The sequence below is a fragment of the Arachis hypogaea genome, chromosome 4, assembly GCF_003086295.3.
Source record: "Arachis hypogaea cultivar Tifrunner chromosome 4, arahy.Tifrunner.gnm2.J5K5, whole genome shotgun sequence".
In the NCBI taxonomy this organism is placed as follows: domain Eukaryota; kingdom Viridiplantae; phylum Streptophyta; class Magnoliopsida; order Fabales; family Fabaceae; genus Arachis; species Arachis hypogaea.
In genome coordinates this window covers 126,647,103-126,662,558 of record NC_092039.1, presented here as the reverse complement: position 1 = coordinate 126,662,558, position 15,456 = coordinate 126,647,103, and the positions used below count along the sequence as shown (strand labels likewise).

Genomic DNA, 15,456 nt, shown 5'->3' with positions numbered 1-15,456 from the left:
TCAAAGGTAAATAAAATTAGCCCCTGTTGGCTGTTGCCATAATATACAAAGCGAAATTTAGAATTGGATATTTACGTTTCGAACCATAACGTTGATTTGTATGAGAAAAATGAAAATGATGAGGACCAAATACGCTTAATTTATAGGACATTATTCTGTATTAATTTGGGACCCATGCCATGCTATGCTGCTAAGATTAAACTCTAATAGCATATACAATTGGTAAGATTTTGTAATTTACAAATTCCCCCATCGGGAGCAAAATTTAAACCCCAAACTCCTCCTTTCCCCACCCCCACCACAAAAAGAAATAACAGGAACTAAAATTAAAGGTTCCCAATGGTAAGAGCCCTGATATTCCTTGAAATCACATTTACAAATCATTGGAGGGTTCCTAAAGACTAAGTTTCTTCCATTAATAGCTTTCATGTTATTTCTATTTTCAATTCCTTTAACCATAATTTTGGACTTGTGTTATATATATTTATATTATTGCTCCATTTCAATGAATCAACTTGTGAAGAAGTGCAATTAGAAACAAGGTCATCATCACCCGATTGGTAGTTAAAGTGCAAGCAGAAGATATATAGTGGGAACCAACTAAATGAACTGTGCCAGTTCGCTCGTCCCTCACTTTAATGGTTGAAGAACCTGTCATGCAACAAAAATGATATTATTACATGTAAGAAGTCAATTCTAAATTAAAATTGAAATCCTGTAATTTTATTACCAATTCTAACCCAAACCTAAATGACTTGCAAACAGATAATGCGACCTGACTTTCTTTTCAAAAAACCAAAAAATGATACTCACAGTTGTACTCGGTCCATCCAATAACTTGACTTTCAAGGTTATAAAAGACAAGTTTATTTGAAAGCACCAAATCTGCAATAAATAAATGAAAAGTATTGTTGAAATTCAGACATTACGAAGCATAGTAGCAATAAATCATAAAGTTGGCATGGGCAAAGGTTTTTAAGAAAAATACCACCCAGTAAAGTCATATTCTTGTTATCTCTGGACTGAGTCCCACTATTTTGCCAACCAATGCACCAGAAGTTATCCTGCAGACAGGCTATGTTAGTATTTAACTTGTATTATACATAACGATTAAGAGGCATTAAATGTGGTGCTTTGCACGCTTTCAGATGGAATGAAATTGGAAAATTAGAGGAAAGAAGATTGATGCAAGCCGCACTTTTTGAAAATGTCCATATTGTTATTGATATAGTTGCTCATTTTTTAAAAGAATACTAAGATATCTCTTACTACATGACATTTTAATAAGTTGTTTTTATTTCATCTAATTTCTTTCCCTCATCATCTATGCTAGTAAATTTTTTCAAATCAATGTTGTACTGGAAGTGCAATCTCAAACAGAAAGCTTATGCCACACTTGAGAAGTAAATGACAAAGATAAAGCATGAGTGGCTCAAATGACAGAATAAGCCAACGATAGGTCCCAAAACAAGGGTCAACAACCCTTTGATAGTCATAACAACAAAGATGTAATGGGATTTGTTGTGTACTTACAGAAGCAAATAGATAATCATGCGGATAAACCTTCAAGGAGAGTCCATTTTCAAAATAGAAAGTGACAAGTGGAAATCCATCATCAACACTGCAACATCGAAACAAATAGCAGTTACAAAACTGAATGGAGAGATACTAGAAGTCATTGGGTACACTAAGGGATGTGACTAGTTATTGAAGCACCCCAACGATACATACTAAATGATTTCAGAAAAATAAACTGATAAAAACATATCGCAGTCCAGTCATGCCATGCTCAACTGCTATGTCAGAAAGAACTCTATAGAAGTGACCTTCAAAAGCACCAAATTCCATGGTGCATTGCTAACATTTCTAATGCTAATCATCAACTAACATTTTCAAAATCACTCCCACTATAGGCCTTTCCTTTCAAATCTAGCCACAAAACAAAGGATTTTCATAGTGCCTATGCTGTTCCATCCAATAGTGGAACACCATATATAAGCAGAACATGAATGCATAAACATTTCATTTTCAGATGTGTACTCAAGAAAGACAAGATTATGATAAAACCCCATCAAAGCATTAATACTGTAGAAGGATGAGTCAATGCATATTAATGCGTCATACCTTCCAGTGTACTGAAAGCATGTATACTCGTCATGGAGAGTCTGGACTTTTAAGTCAGGTTGTTGAGTAATTATCTATCCAAAGAAAGCAATTCAAACTAAAATATACAAAGTTGTAACGTAAAGTTTCTTAAAACAATGAAACTCTTATATACCTTAGACACTAGTGGCTCATAAATTGCTTCAGGTAGATAGGCCAAGGTTGTGCCACTGTCAATTATTGTCCCTTTTTTGTCCCCTTGTTGAGATGCATCTGTTGATAGACTAAGAAAAGTATGGCCAACTTGAACCCCCGTCATATTGACACTATAATGAGGCCTAATTTTTTTTTCCCATGTCAGATATCTCAAAGTATGGATTTTTGAAAAGGAAATATCATAAACAGAAGAATAAAGACTTTGTATCCAAGTATACAAAACCTTTCATATGTTAAAAAACAAAATTATCCCAAATGAGCAATTTTTAACACCAAACAAAGTATATTTGAGAGATGACATACTGGTCTGGTAATAATCGAGTCACGTTCACTTTAGGCTGCACAACATGCCCAATAGCAAAAATACCACCTCCATTTACTCCATTTAAACAATGAGCAAACATCTTTTTCACTTTGCCAGAAGAAGCAAGTTGTGAAATCAATGAAGAATTAGCTTTTCCAAATCCAAGTATTCCATCAAGTGCTTCTTCATTTGATGAGCTTAGATCTCCAGACTGTCTAGCACCACACCTGAAAAAATCAAACTCTCATGTTAAATTGGAAGGAAGGAAAAATGAAAAACAGAGGACATATTTAAGTATATCAAGCTAATTTATCATACACAAAAAAATAATTAGCAAAGCATCATGACACGATTGCCTCCAAAAAAAACATAAACTTATTCAATACTGGTGAAAGGTTTATCTTGGAGCGTGCCCAAAGTCTCCAAAGTCCAAACAACTAAACCAAAAAGCCACTATGTTTGGTAAAACTGATCAATTTCACTGATGGAAGAGTTTAAATTTAAGCAGTGAAATGGTATTAACAGAAACTGTTAACACTTAATATAACAAATAATGATTAAAAAAAAAGGATAAATTATTGTCATTTGATGATTTGAATAAGACAAAGCGGCTGCTTATAAATTTAAAAACAATCATGTGACCTCCACATATGCATAATAACATACATTACTTCCATGAGAAAACTCACCCAAATATAACACTTCCATTAGCTGAAGCCGTTTCAAGGTCTCCAGACACTTGATCATATAAGAGAACATCCTTCACGAAGTAACCTGCAGTGGAGCTGCCATCACCATATATCTCCAGATATGGACATGACACGTTAGCAGTGCATCCAGACAGAAGACCCCCATTTACCTCTTTGCAAAACTCTTGATCACAAGGAACTAGTTTACCAGAGGAGGATTCGTTGATGTCGTAGAGTGTAAGGTCCATCTTTAATACCCAAAAAGAAATTCAAATGCAAATAAGAACAGTGTTGAGGCTGTACATGGTTCAGGCATACATGCAGATTACAAGGCTGTAGGCTTATCGTAAAATGCTAGTTTTCACAATGAGAAAGGCTTCATGCATATACACTTTATAGAATATTCTTACACTATTTATATCCTGAAAATACATGTTTTCCCAAACTTATTCAAAAATAATTATCGTACAAAATTGAAATGGAGAAAAGAGAGGGCATACGCCAAGGTTACTTCTGCTGGGACATTCTTTGCACTGTATACAATTAACCCACATAATATCACTCCCAGTATCAACCTGCAAATAATAGTCCTTTGAAGGAGTCCCAATCCCAATTTTGGCATAATAAAGCCTACATAACAAAACAAAAAAAGCAAACACAATCCACCAAGAATAATTAAAATTCCATGAGCCGAAATCCAGATATAATTATACAAAGCAAACGAAAAAAACACACTCCACAAAGAGCAACTAGAAATCGGAAGCATTGATTGCATATTTGCATGCCACATTTGCTTTGTAGCGCACCTTAGTTCTCTCAAAATCATCAACTCCTCTCTCACAGTTTCTAACCACCACAAAAGCCAATGCACCAAGCAATCGACGAATAATAATAGCAAGAGCAACGACACACCGCCCGAGAAATTATTAGGTGCTCATATAGCACCAAAAAAGATAGTACTATGACAATATGTAAACTGATGTTCCAGCTTCACGAATTGGGAGGACCAACCACTAACTACCAGCATCCGAGTCCTATTTCAAGGAACCACCGAAACCAGATTAATCCGGCTCGACACAACTAAGGTCTCATAAAGGAAGTAAGATTCTCCTAACGAGAATTCCATTCCCAAGACTCTAAACACTTAATAAGTAATTAAGATTTAACAGCATTATCTTACTTAGAGCGATCCATGAATATTTTAAAGTTAGCATCTAATAATTTCTTTCTATAACACAAAATAACTCATCGAAAATCTATACTAAATAACAGCCTCAAATAAATCCAAAAAAAAAAATCAAATTCACCAATAACGATCAATAAAACAACCAAATTGGGAAATTGAGAATAAGGAATGGGCGGTACCCGACGGCATCAGGGCGGCCTGAGCCGCCCAACGGAAGGTCAACGCCGGCAAGGAGGGAGAGCTGGCGGCGGTAGTCATGAGCCTTGAGGTCGGAGAGGGAACGTTGCTGGCCGGCGTACTTGTACTTAACGCTGAAGACGCCGCCGTGGGTGGCAGCAACAGCTGAAATCGAAAACACCATCATCATCATCAACAACAACAACATCACCACACTCGTCATCATTGAAATTCTTGTCGTTGTTACAGTTGAAAATTTTCAGAATTCAGTCGTTAGAATTTTCTTCTGTATGATGATTATGTTTTGGTAAGTGTGGCGAGTCTTCTGCGTGTGTAGCTTGAAATTTCTGATTCTGGAGTTCACCTTATTGGTGGAACTGAAATGAGTATATTACAAAAAAAGAAAATGTTTTAATTGTTGACAAAAATATATTCAAAAGTGAAATGGATAAAAAATATTTTAAAAATGTTTTAAAATGTGATAAAAAAAAAATATTTGGAGCCTTGGAGGTGAAGTAGACATAAAGAAAAACTTCATGGCAATTTTTGTTATATTTTAATATTTTTAAAAATAATTTTGTCATTTAAACTTTTTTAGAATATTTTTGTCAACCACTAAATGTTTAGGAAGTTTTTTTTTTTGGTAGTGCTGAAATTCTACGGTAATCTTCCTAATTGAATACTACTATCATCATAAGTTCATAACATTAAAATTATGTGATTAAATAAAATATTATTAATTAAACAGGATTATCAAAAAATTATAGTTAAATAGAGTAATAAAATAATGAATTATCACCATTAAATCTGTAACTCCTATTATATGTAAATTTCATTATCCTAATTTAAAAATGATTATTCTCTTATTTTATCATTTTATCAACTCCTTTATTTTAGAGAAACTCAATCCTATACTGAAGTTATAGTATTTTAGGATGAATTTAACAAAATATTTTGAAACATTTTACGTACTTTTAATCGAAATTGGGTAAGAGAGAATCCAAATTTTTAGGATGAATTTAACTGAATTCATACTTGAAACATTTTAGGTAATTGTAATCGTAACTGAGTAAGAGAGAATCCGATTTGATCGAGTGTGACAACGTGACAACACAAACGTGATGCTTTTTGTAAAAGCAAGCGCCAACCCACTAAGATTTATATGCATCTCTTTATCCATGAAATGGAAACACCAGAAGCACTTTATTTTTCTTTTCCGGTACATTAACATTGTTCTTCTCTTAACAGGGGCACCTGTGATCAAGGCTCAGAGAATTGGAAATGAGCGAATTAAGACAACAATTTAAAGAATTAATCGAACTTAAATGAGGCAATACCGTAATGTCATTATTTTAGGTATTTTGTACTGCCAGTGTAATCTTTCATTCTTTCTCCATTGCAATTTGCAAGGGACAGTGATCGAAAAACACAAAAATCGAGCTGATTTTTTTCCCACAACATATTACACAAATGAAGAATTGATCATAAATGTTTTACAACCTGCATTGATCCAACCACCCTTAAGAGGCTTGTATAACTCATCTGATGACCGAAAAATTATGACAAAGAAAAGGCTTCTTTACGAAAAAACAAAATTTTCTTAATACCACCCTTCACCAAAAAATTTTACCAATTCGGCAAATTGGCGACCCTAATACATTCCCCATCTATGTGACAGGCAACAAATATTACATAACTCATTTCCATTGAATGGGCACATTCCACCAAAAGAATGCCCCCCCCAAAAGCACCAAAACCAATAGATTTGACATGACCTGGAGAAAGTGTCAACTCCCACGGTTGTTTGAAAGCAACATCCTTCCCAGTCAACGGGGAACAAAAGCTCTGGCCGCTTCAAAACTGCAAATTCTTTGAGGCCCAAAGCCTAATTTGCGACCAGAGCTAGCAAACGCCTCAAATAAATAGGCAACCCCTGTGATCCTACTAAAGAATGGGTCGAAAACTGAAAACCTGAGAGAAAACCCCAAAAGAGAATGGAACAACACTATTAATGTACATTCAGATGCTTAAGAGGCTGTTGCAGCTGATAACTTCTCCAACTTTTCCTTCTCAATCTCTGCTCTTCTCTGCTCAGCATGTTGGGCAACGCCGTTGGCGAGAGCTTGATAATTGAACTCGAGTGTGCGGGTAAGGTTCTCGAACCTGGAGGGGTCTGATGATTGTATAGCTACAAGAGTTATATGAGGGCATGTCAGACAACAGCAAAAATAAATGTTGTTGTATATAACAAATGTAACCAATTTCAAGATTACCTTTGACTGTATCCACAAATAAAACAAAAGGATCCACCTCATCAATTGGGGACTGTAACTCCTCATCATCACTATAGTCGTCATCAGAATCATCATCATCCTCATCATTGGGTCGGAATGACTTTGCCTATGGGCAACAGACATAAAGGAAAAAAATAAAAATATATATATTTAAAAAAAAAAAAAAGCAACACAACACCGTCCAGAAAACTATAAATATGAATGGTCAGGCCCTATTTTTGAAAAGTGGACCTGTTAAGACAATACAACTGGTCAACTGGAACTTGCCATATTATGTTGGTGGAATTGATAAATCTAGTATTCTATATTAGATTCAAATTTTACATATGAATGCAAATGTTATTTAGGTATAACCTCACCTGCTCAGCCAACTTTCTAAGGGTCATACTGTCAGCTTCATCCCCATCCTCAGCATCAACTCCCATTTCCTTGTCAGAACCATTGACATCCTCATCTTCGTCATCTGTTTGAAAACCATCCATATCATCATCATCTTCAGCTTCTTCCTCTTTTATAGCTTCTGCATGAGTTAGACTGAATGTTAGGCACAACATAGGTTACACAAATGTTATACGGCCAAGAAAAACAGAGAAATCAACTGCCCTTAATGAATACAAGATGCGACATCTCGTCAACAGAAGGGCAAACATAGATACCTGCAACTTGTTCCTTGTAGGCAACTAGAAGTTCAAGTGTGGCACGGAACACTCTGCCTAAAGCCTCGCCAGGCAATTGATCGGCTGGGAGTGCCAGTAAAGATGTAAGACCAAGACAGCAAACTTTCTTCTCATGTTCCCTGCATAAAGATTATCAATTTATGACAAGTAAGACCTTCAAATTATCACAGAAAACAGCTTCTCCTGTTTGTTTGAAACAGCCAAGTAAAGCTAGAATAAGGGCTAAAGAATGGGTAAGAAAAGAACAAACCTTTTGAAATTAGTGCGTACACCACTCTTCTTGACTTGTTGCAACAAATGAAACCAGAGAGTGAACACTTCAGTTGCAACACCTAACTTTTGCAATATGCTGAGGGTAAGTGCTGCATTGTAGTAAAGAGCATCTGCAATCTGGAAAAACTAGCTCTTAGAGGGAATTATTATATCTTTAGCCCCGGACAACCTTACATAAGCTTGAAAAAATTATACTAGATTAACTGAATCTGTGGTCAATCAAAAATACATCTAGGTTGGAATTTCAAAACATATCGGAAAAGTAAAAACCATAATTATTCTGTCAAGAATAAGTTTTTTTAACTTTTAGCAAGAGAAAAATGGGCCCAGAAAATCTAGCTACGGTAACAGAAGCTAATTTTATCGGCAACCCCTTACCACTTGTATGAGAAGACATTTCAAATACGATTTCTCGGTTCGATGCAAACGTTCAACTGTGATTCTAAGATATGGCTCAACCCAATGATCCACCTGTCCTCTGCAGTTCTGGAAGACAACTTCAATAAGTTTTGGAGCTGGCACAATATCATTGTCCTCCATATTTTTGTCTGCCATGATCTGCAACATGAAATATGAATTGTGACAACATTAGTAAGAGCAAAAATAATAACCACCATTTTGAACAACCAAATTGCACCATAGAAGGTAATAACTCAAGCAATAATGAGAAAATAACTCACAGATGAAATCATATTCCACAGACTCTGTTGATAGTCAGGTTCTTTACAAGTAAGGAAATGAGCAGTTCCTCTTGAAATATAGTTGTCCAAAGGAACCAAAATATCTGCAAAGGTTTAGAGGTTAATATGTATCAAAATTAGAAGTTATGGAAAACAATGAAAAATATCTAACAAGGCAACCTATATGCACAAATACCCCCTTCCCCCAAAGAATGAGCACATAATTTGAACCTACACCAAATGTACTTGGACCAGTACAGGCACAGGGTTAATGTACCAATTGAAAGTTATATAATGTAAAACTCATCTCATTTAAGCAGAAAAAAGCTTATGTTATGGTTTTAGCTATTTTCTTTATCAAATGATGATGACCTAATTTTCTAATCAGATAATAAGAATATTTATCTTCTTCATGGAGGATCTCCTGCCTCCCATCTTCTTGTATCATCTATCTTTTCTTGATTATACTTCTTTTATCAAAGGGGAAAAAAACGAATTTATCTTCAGGTTTAGTGCGATACACCAACTATCTCCAGCTTTTAGTACACCATTAAAGCAATAAGTAATCCACATATTATCAAAAATATGCGCATGAAAGTGAGTGGATAGCTAATGAAGTGCTAACATACTTGGAAAGAAGTCGATTGCCCAATCTGCAAGTGCTTCCATCATCAATGGCCAAAGACTCCACATATCCAATGATATTGTTGGAGAGAAGAAGGTCATATACGATACAATCTCCAAAACTTCCTCAAAAACCTCTGCAGGCATGGACAGATGACAATGGATACAAGCATGAGCATTCAAGCAAAGTAAGTTTGATTTGTAAACTATAAACAGTGTGCAAATTAAACAAGCATGTTTGTAACTTCACCTTTTAATTGGAACTCATTACATATATAATAATTCTAAAACGACGAATATAAAGGCTTGAGGAAGGGGAACATAGCATAAAATTTACATCAAGATTCAACAGTAAGATAGAAAGTTGTATCAAATGAGGGGGCATGTACCTTGACCATCAGTTGTTAACATTCTACGCATTATGGGAAGCAAAGTTGGCTCAATTTGAACAAAAAGGTGAGGAAGCCTGCTCACTGACTCGAGGATTGTGCTTATGGCACGCAAACAGCCAACAGCAGCTAGAGCACCTGGATCGTCGGCTTCTTCATCAGCTTCTGCAGAATTCATGCACTTCCAAAATGCAGCTGCCTGTTGAAAAAGGATAAAAAATAAAAGACACAATTGTTATTCAACATAAAATTCCTAGCTATCAAAATCAAGTAAATGTTTATAGAAGCAGCCCAGTGCACAAGCATTCCGGGATAACGCAGGGTCCGGGAACGGCCGCACCCAATGGGTGTAATGTAGACAACCTAACCTGATAATTACATCAGTGGCTGTTTTCACGGCTTGAACCTGTGACCTCGGAGACAACTCAAACCGTTGCTCCAAGGCTCCCCTTCAAGTAAATGTTTATAGAATCAACTGAAAAAAAAATTACCAAATTTTGGCACAGCCCAAGAGCATATGGTGCCATTTCTTCCCCAAATTTGTCCACAATTGTCTCCAAAGTAAATACAAGGTCCTCATTCTCAACCTCATCCATCAGTTTGAAAAATTCTGTAAAAAATTCAATTCAGCCCTGCCTGTTCAGTAAGACAAATTAGTATTGAAGATAAAATTTCCAGACATATACCATCAAGGAGCTGAGGAAGAATAGGACGGATTTCATTCAAATCTGCAACAACACAGAAAAGACATTAAGAATAAATAATATCAACCACATAGAGAGAAGTACTGAAACCAAAAAGGAAAAAAAAGGTACCACCTTTGCAAGCTTCAATGAATGATCGCAAAGCAAATACTGAATCAACTCGAACAGGAAGTTCAGAATCTCGGATTTTGGATACAACACAGTGCAATGCTTTTCGGAAATTGTTCTGATCTGAGAAGTTAATATGGGCATACTGTCCTGCAACCCATGCAGCCTGTTTTCCAATGCAAAATAAAGTGCACCAAAAATTATTAAGAATTGAGAAATTAAAATTTCATGATCATCATCTTTAACCCAAATTCAAATTAGCTTACACAAAATTAAACTAAAATATGGAACTGCAAACAAATAATTTGTTTAACTTATAGTAAAGCCAACAGGAAGAAAATTGAAATTTCAAAAGATTATGTAATTGGTAATTCCACTATTTCCCTGCATTTATGTTCTGTACTTGAATGGACCCCACATTTTGCAATACTCCCAACTTGTAGAGCAATGCAAGGTATAACTCATAGCAGGAGAGAATAATATTTTTGGGATGAACGTCGTCAATATATAAACTTTCATCGTTTTAAGCTCATTTTCTGAATTTTGGATAATTTAGTAACGCCACTTTTTTCTTTATGGACTAGTGGTTCGCTATTGAACCAAACAGTACCACCTTCCTCCCCCATAAGAGGCAGTCTTAATCATTCATTCATACCCTAATTTTCCATTCATGACTTACAAATTTCCTCTATTTTATTTTAAGACGTCCTTATTGCTTCTAAACAAAGGAGTAAAAGAAAGAAAGGGAGGTGTAAGATAATAGGACAGTATACCTTGGCCCTAAGGTGCCCTTGAGTACTGTCAAACTCAGGGAAAACATGTTGAACTAACATACGCTCAAGTTCAGATTTGTACGGTTCAGTTTGCTTCAATTTGTCACAGAGTGCCCCAATGGCAAGAAGGGCACCATCTTTTTGTCTATATGGCTTGTATTCTACAGGAGCTTCATCATACCTACCAGAATAAGAACATAAATATTGCAACCAACTGTAATCTTTAATTTACTAACAATAAATCAGACATTTACCTTCTGAAAATCTCCACAATGAACTGAATGAACTTATGAAGATTTTCTTTCCCACGTTTTCTCACTAACTCACTCACAAAATCCATGGACGCAGTCCTCGGACTGTACAGATCTTCAATAATGTCTACAAGAGAAAGCCAAGACATAAGCAATCTCACTCCAATTACAAAATGTTAAAACATTGTTTACATGTTCAACCAATAATGGTACTTACCATAGCCTTTCCTCACATATTCATGTGGATCTTCATCCCAAAGCTTTTGATCATTATCATTAAAGCACATAAGAGGGAAGACTATTTCAAAAAGGAGGATATCAAGCCTAGGCTGTAGCAGAGTATACATGTTGTTCCTTGAAATACTGCATACAATAAAAAATTGAGAAAGGGTAAATTCCAAATTATTGGGGCAAATTAACAATTTAACTACTTGTAAATTTTAAGGATTCATAACTTATCAAATAACATAAAGATATTCCAGGGTCTAATTGGAAATTTGGTAATTACAAACAATATAGATGTACCATCAGATGTAAAATTCAACTATGTGCTTAAAAGTCATTCATAGCTAACATCTGTAACAGACTAGTAACAAGAATAACTATAAATGAACGGATTAGTATTTATATTTTTTCTAGAAACTATGTTGGGAAAGCTGTGTATCTTCTACGATTTCCTAAAGCAAGGGGAACAAAGGGGCACCATAATGAATGGAAGGAAGCTATGTAGTTCAAATATACAAAATTACAACAAAAACCATAAAATTACCTGTTGCTTAGATATTGAAGGATTAAGTTGATAACTCTGTCGGGTAAATAGCCACCAACGCGAATAACATTTAATAAATTTAAGTGACACTCCAAAATCTGTCCTGCAAAATGCTTTTGAAACATTTGTGCAAATGCTCTATTCTCCGGATTTTGAAGCTTCAGGTCTCCAAATCTGTAACAACGTAATAAAATATTCAACCTAACAACAATGCTCACAGCAACTTATCAATTTAAATTTGATAAATCAAACATACCGAGTGTAGAGCCTATTAAGGATGTGAACTGTCCATTTCTTGACCTTCCACCAACCCCATGATTTTCTAAGCTCAGGATCCGTAGGTTGGCCTTCCACTGGGACAGGTCTCTCCAATACATTTAAAAACAGTACCATCCAAGCATTGAATATATTTTGATCAAACAGTAACTTTGGAATCTCCAACTGCAAAATATATATATGACTACAATCTAAGAATTGCAATAGTAAATTACATAAACAAGCAGAAGAAAAACACCAAATAAAGTTTCACAGAAAAAATTGAGATTCTGGCAAAGATTATCAAAACTAAACAAGCATTAACATAAAGTTGGCATTTTATTTGTTCATGTCATAAACTCAGCTCCATAATTGAGAACAGGAGGCTCTTATCTATGGCTATAATAAACCTTTCAGTTAAGAAATACATAAAAGAAAACTTACATATATTGATGACCAGAATATTTTACATATGAGTTTGATTAAATCTGCCACTTCAAGCGATGGATTGGCAATCTGGACAAGCTTATTAAATATATTGAGAAGGTGAGGAAATGTTTCATCAACGATGCGATAAACTGGTGTCCTCTCCTCATCTGACTTAAACCTGAAAACAAAATCACATAATTTATAGAACCAGCATATTATAAGCAAAAACAATATGAAAAGGGAAAAGAAAATGAAATAAACGGAAACATAAACCTTCCAAGATTCTAATTAATACTCATCAAGATTTTAAATGATAAAATTAAATAATCATAAGATATGAAAGAGGAGGTTGGTAGTTCAATATAATTTTGCTTTTCTTTTTCCAATCTACAATTACAACATAAATAGGAACTCGTGGATCAGAAAGAAAAGGGCACGCCAAAAAAAAATTGAGTGATATAACAGCTACTTACTCGTATTTCCTGGCAAGAATCCGCAGCACAAATAAGGCACCATAGACTTGTTGATCCTGAAGATTGTGCTTCACCCAGTCGAGAAGATGGGGCCACTGCTCAGGATAATCAGAATGTATAATTGTTTTCAAGCACTCACCAAGTTGCACCCTACAAATAAAAGTAGACAAAGAACACAAGTAACATGGAAACAACTATGTTATTATTATCTTCCAGCAAGTTACGATACATGTGGCATCAACCAAATTGAATCAAAATAAAGAACATGTTGGTATAAAACACGAACCAGCCACAAAATAGTACCTCAATAGAGGAGGAACCTGAGTCACAAACACAAGGACGTGATCCCTCACTAAATCTTTGTCACTTTGCAATATCTTCTCTGGGGCATCTAATTCAAACAAGAAATGGTGTGCAATCAGCAATCAAACAAAGGATCCACTGTCTAACTAGTATTCTAGAAGCAATATAAAGGCATACCAGATTCAAGAGGGGACCAATTCTTCGCAATAAAGTTCTTGAAATGAATGCTAGCAACTTGACGTACACCCATATCACAGTTGTTGTCAACAATGATTTGCAACAACCTCACCAGATGCTGAGGCGCAAACTGGAACTGTAGAAGACATATATAATATAACTTAGAAAACTCATTTAAGTTGAATACTATTAGATTCAATTACCATCCACACCAAAATATTCACAAGCTATAATAAGTGAGATTGACACCTAAACCAACCATAAAGCTGAATTATCCTTTTCTTTTCACTGTGCCCATTATTCCTAAACACTTCACTCCAATGAAATACTTATCAAATTAAAATTCGCAAGCTATGCTGCAACACAAAATTGACACCACTACCAACATCCAACGACAAAATCAAATTTCGTTTCAAAATCTAGTTACTTTGCAAATAGCACAAGCTTACAAAGTCTAATTACTATCCAAATCGCCCAAGCAATTCAAAAGTTCAACAAAATGATCAATAAACCCATACCCCATTCAATCCCAATCTCAATACCGATCAGCATCTAAATTTAACAATCAGAAATTGAATAAGCTCAAACCTGATCCAAACTCTGCTCAGCTGCTTTACGTTCATTGGGATTCGGACTCAGAGCAGCTTGGAGCACAACAGCGAGACTAGGAAGATCCATATCAACCACCTCGATCAAATAAACTCCGATCAGAGCTGCCAAACTTCAAAATTTTCAGAACAGATAAGGAATCTAAACCCTAGGAAGCGCGTTCTCTAGGGTTTAGAGAGAACAACGACGAATCGAACAGAGAGTTTTTGCGAGCGTGCGTGTTATTTCTCTGTCTTCCTCCCTCTGTGTGTGTGCAGTTTCCGAAGTGAGAGAGAGAGAGAGAGAAGAGAGAGAGAGTTGGAGAGAGAGCGAAGACGAAGGTGGAGAAAGCTGGAGGCTATTTAAACAACTAGGGTTTACGCTTTTACGGGTTTTTAACCATTCTTCGATTCTTCGTCGTAGTTTAAAAAATCACTATAATTCCCCATATACCCCACGCACACACTCTTCACTTCTCTGTCTAGCTGGTTGGTTATCTTCTCTGTTTGGATCAAGGAATACGTTAAAACCGTACGGTAATGGGGTTTTACGTTGGAATGAGTTAAACGACGTCGTATAGGGCGTTGATGTAGGGGAGTAAGGTCAGTGGTGGTAACTTCTTTGTTTCTGTTTGTTTGGTAAGTACATTGGGCTTTTTCACTGTTTGGATGGAAGGTGCTGCTTTTATGGGTTTTGGCTGCCAACTTCACCTAATTCACGTACTGCAGCATCTACCGCTTCCCATTTTTTTATTCCGGATTCCCTTTTTACTTTGTCTCGTTGGCGCTTACTTAATGTATTTGGAGACAATTTTTCATTTATTTATTTATTTTGACAAAGAGAGTAATTTGAACATAGTGATTTAATCATTAAAAGCTAACATTGACATTTACTATTAGTAAATTTTGACAGATATAGAGACTAAAAATTTTTATTATGGAAGATAAATATGTGCTATTCAATTCTATTGGTGTGTGCATGTGTTTTATTTTGATATGCGAATCAGTAATCGGA

The 15,456-nt window shown here is 35.5% G+C and overlaps 2 protein-coding genes across 2 annotated transcripts; both read right to left on the bottom strand.

Moving 5' to 3' along the window:
* Window positions 1–139: 139 nt before the first annotated feature.
* LOC112744784 (aspartic proteinase 36-like) lies at window positions 140–5,211 on the bottom strand. The gene is made up of 10 exons (XM_072234016.1): window positions 4,678–5,211; window positions 3,813–3,942; window positions 3,313–3,560; window positions 2,623–2,850; window positions 2,279–2,441; window positions 2,125–2,198; window positions 1,534–1,621; window positions 989–1,064; window positions 814–885; window positions 140–651 (listed from the first exon to the last, which is right to left on the bottom strand). Exons 1-10 carry the CDS (start codon window positions 4,899–4,901, stop codon window positions 503–505), a joined length of 1,452 nt encoding a protein of 483 aa, XP_072090117.1. The 5' UTR covers window positions 4,902–5,211; the 3' UTR covers window positions 140–502.
* A 905-nt stretch (window positions 5,212–6,116) lies between these two features.
* On the bottom strand, window positions 6,117–15,207 carry LOC112744783 (importin beta-like SAD2). The gene is made up of 22 exons (XM_072234015.1): window positions 14,443–15,207; window positions 13,855–13,990; window positions 13,678–13,765; window positions 13,375–13,524; window positions 12,917–13,079; window positions 12,474–12,658; window positions 12,218–12,391; window positions 11,666–11,811; window positions 11,452–11,575; window positions 11,198–11,378; window positions 10,431–10,590; window positions 10,299–10,340; window positions 10,104–10,222; window positions 9,613–9,811; window positions 9,229–9,360; window positions 8,600–8,703; window positions 8,298–8,477; window positions 7,897–8,036; window positions 7,626–7,765; window positions 7,329–7,489; window positions 6,949–7,075; window positions 6,117–6,863 (listed from the first exon to the last, which is right to left on the bottom strand). Exons 1-22 carry the CDS (start codon window positions 14,530–14,532, stop codon window positions 6,703–6,705), a joined length of 3,102 nt encoding a protein of 1,033 aa, XP_072090116.1. The 5' UTR covers window positions 14,533–15,207; the 3' UTR covers window positions 6,117–6,702.
* Between the last annotated feature and the right edge of the window lie 249 nt (window positions 15,208–15,456).

Coding starts and splice junctions, on each gene's coding strand:
- LOC112744783 (XM_072234015.1), bottom strand. CDS start 14,532: ATGGATCTTCCTAGTCTCGCTGTTGTGCTCCAAGCTGCTCTGAGTCCG. Junction 11,812..12,217: donor CTTCAATATCTAAGCAACAG/GTAATTTTATGG, acceptor TATTGTATGCAG/TATTTCAAGGAACAACATGT. Junction 10,341..10,430: donor ATTCATTGAAGCTTGCAAAG/GTGGTACCTTTT, acceptor GTGTTGTTGCAG/ATTTGAATGAAATCCGTCCT.
- LOC112744784 (XM_072234016.1), bottom strand. CDS start 4,901: ATGATGACGAGTGTGGTGATGTTGTTGTTGTTGATGATGATGATGGTG. Junction 2,199..2,278: donor ATGAGCCACTAGTGTCTAAG/GTATATAAGAGT, acceptor TTCTTTGGATAG/ATAATTACTCAACAACCTGA. Junction 1,065..1,533: donor ATGATTATCTATTTGCTTCT/GTAAGTACACAA, acceptor GCCTGTCTGCAG/GATAACTTCTGGTGCATTGG.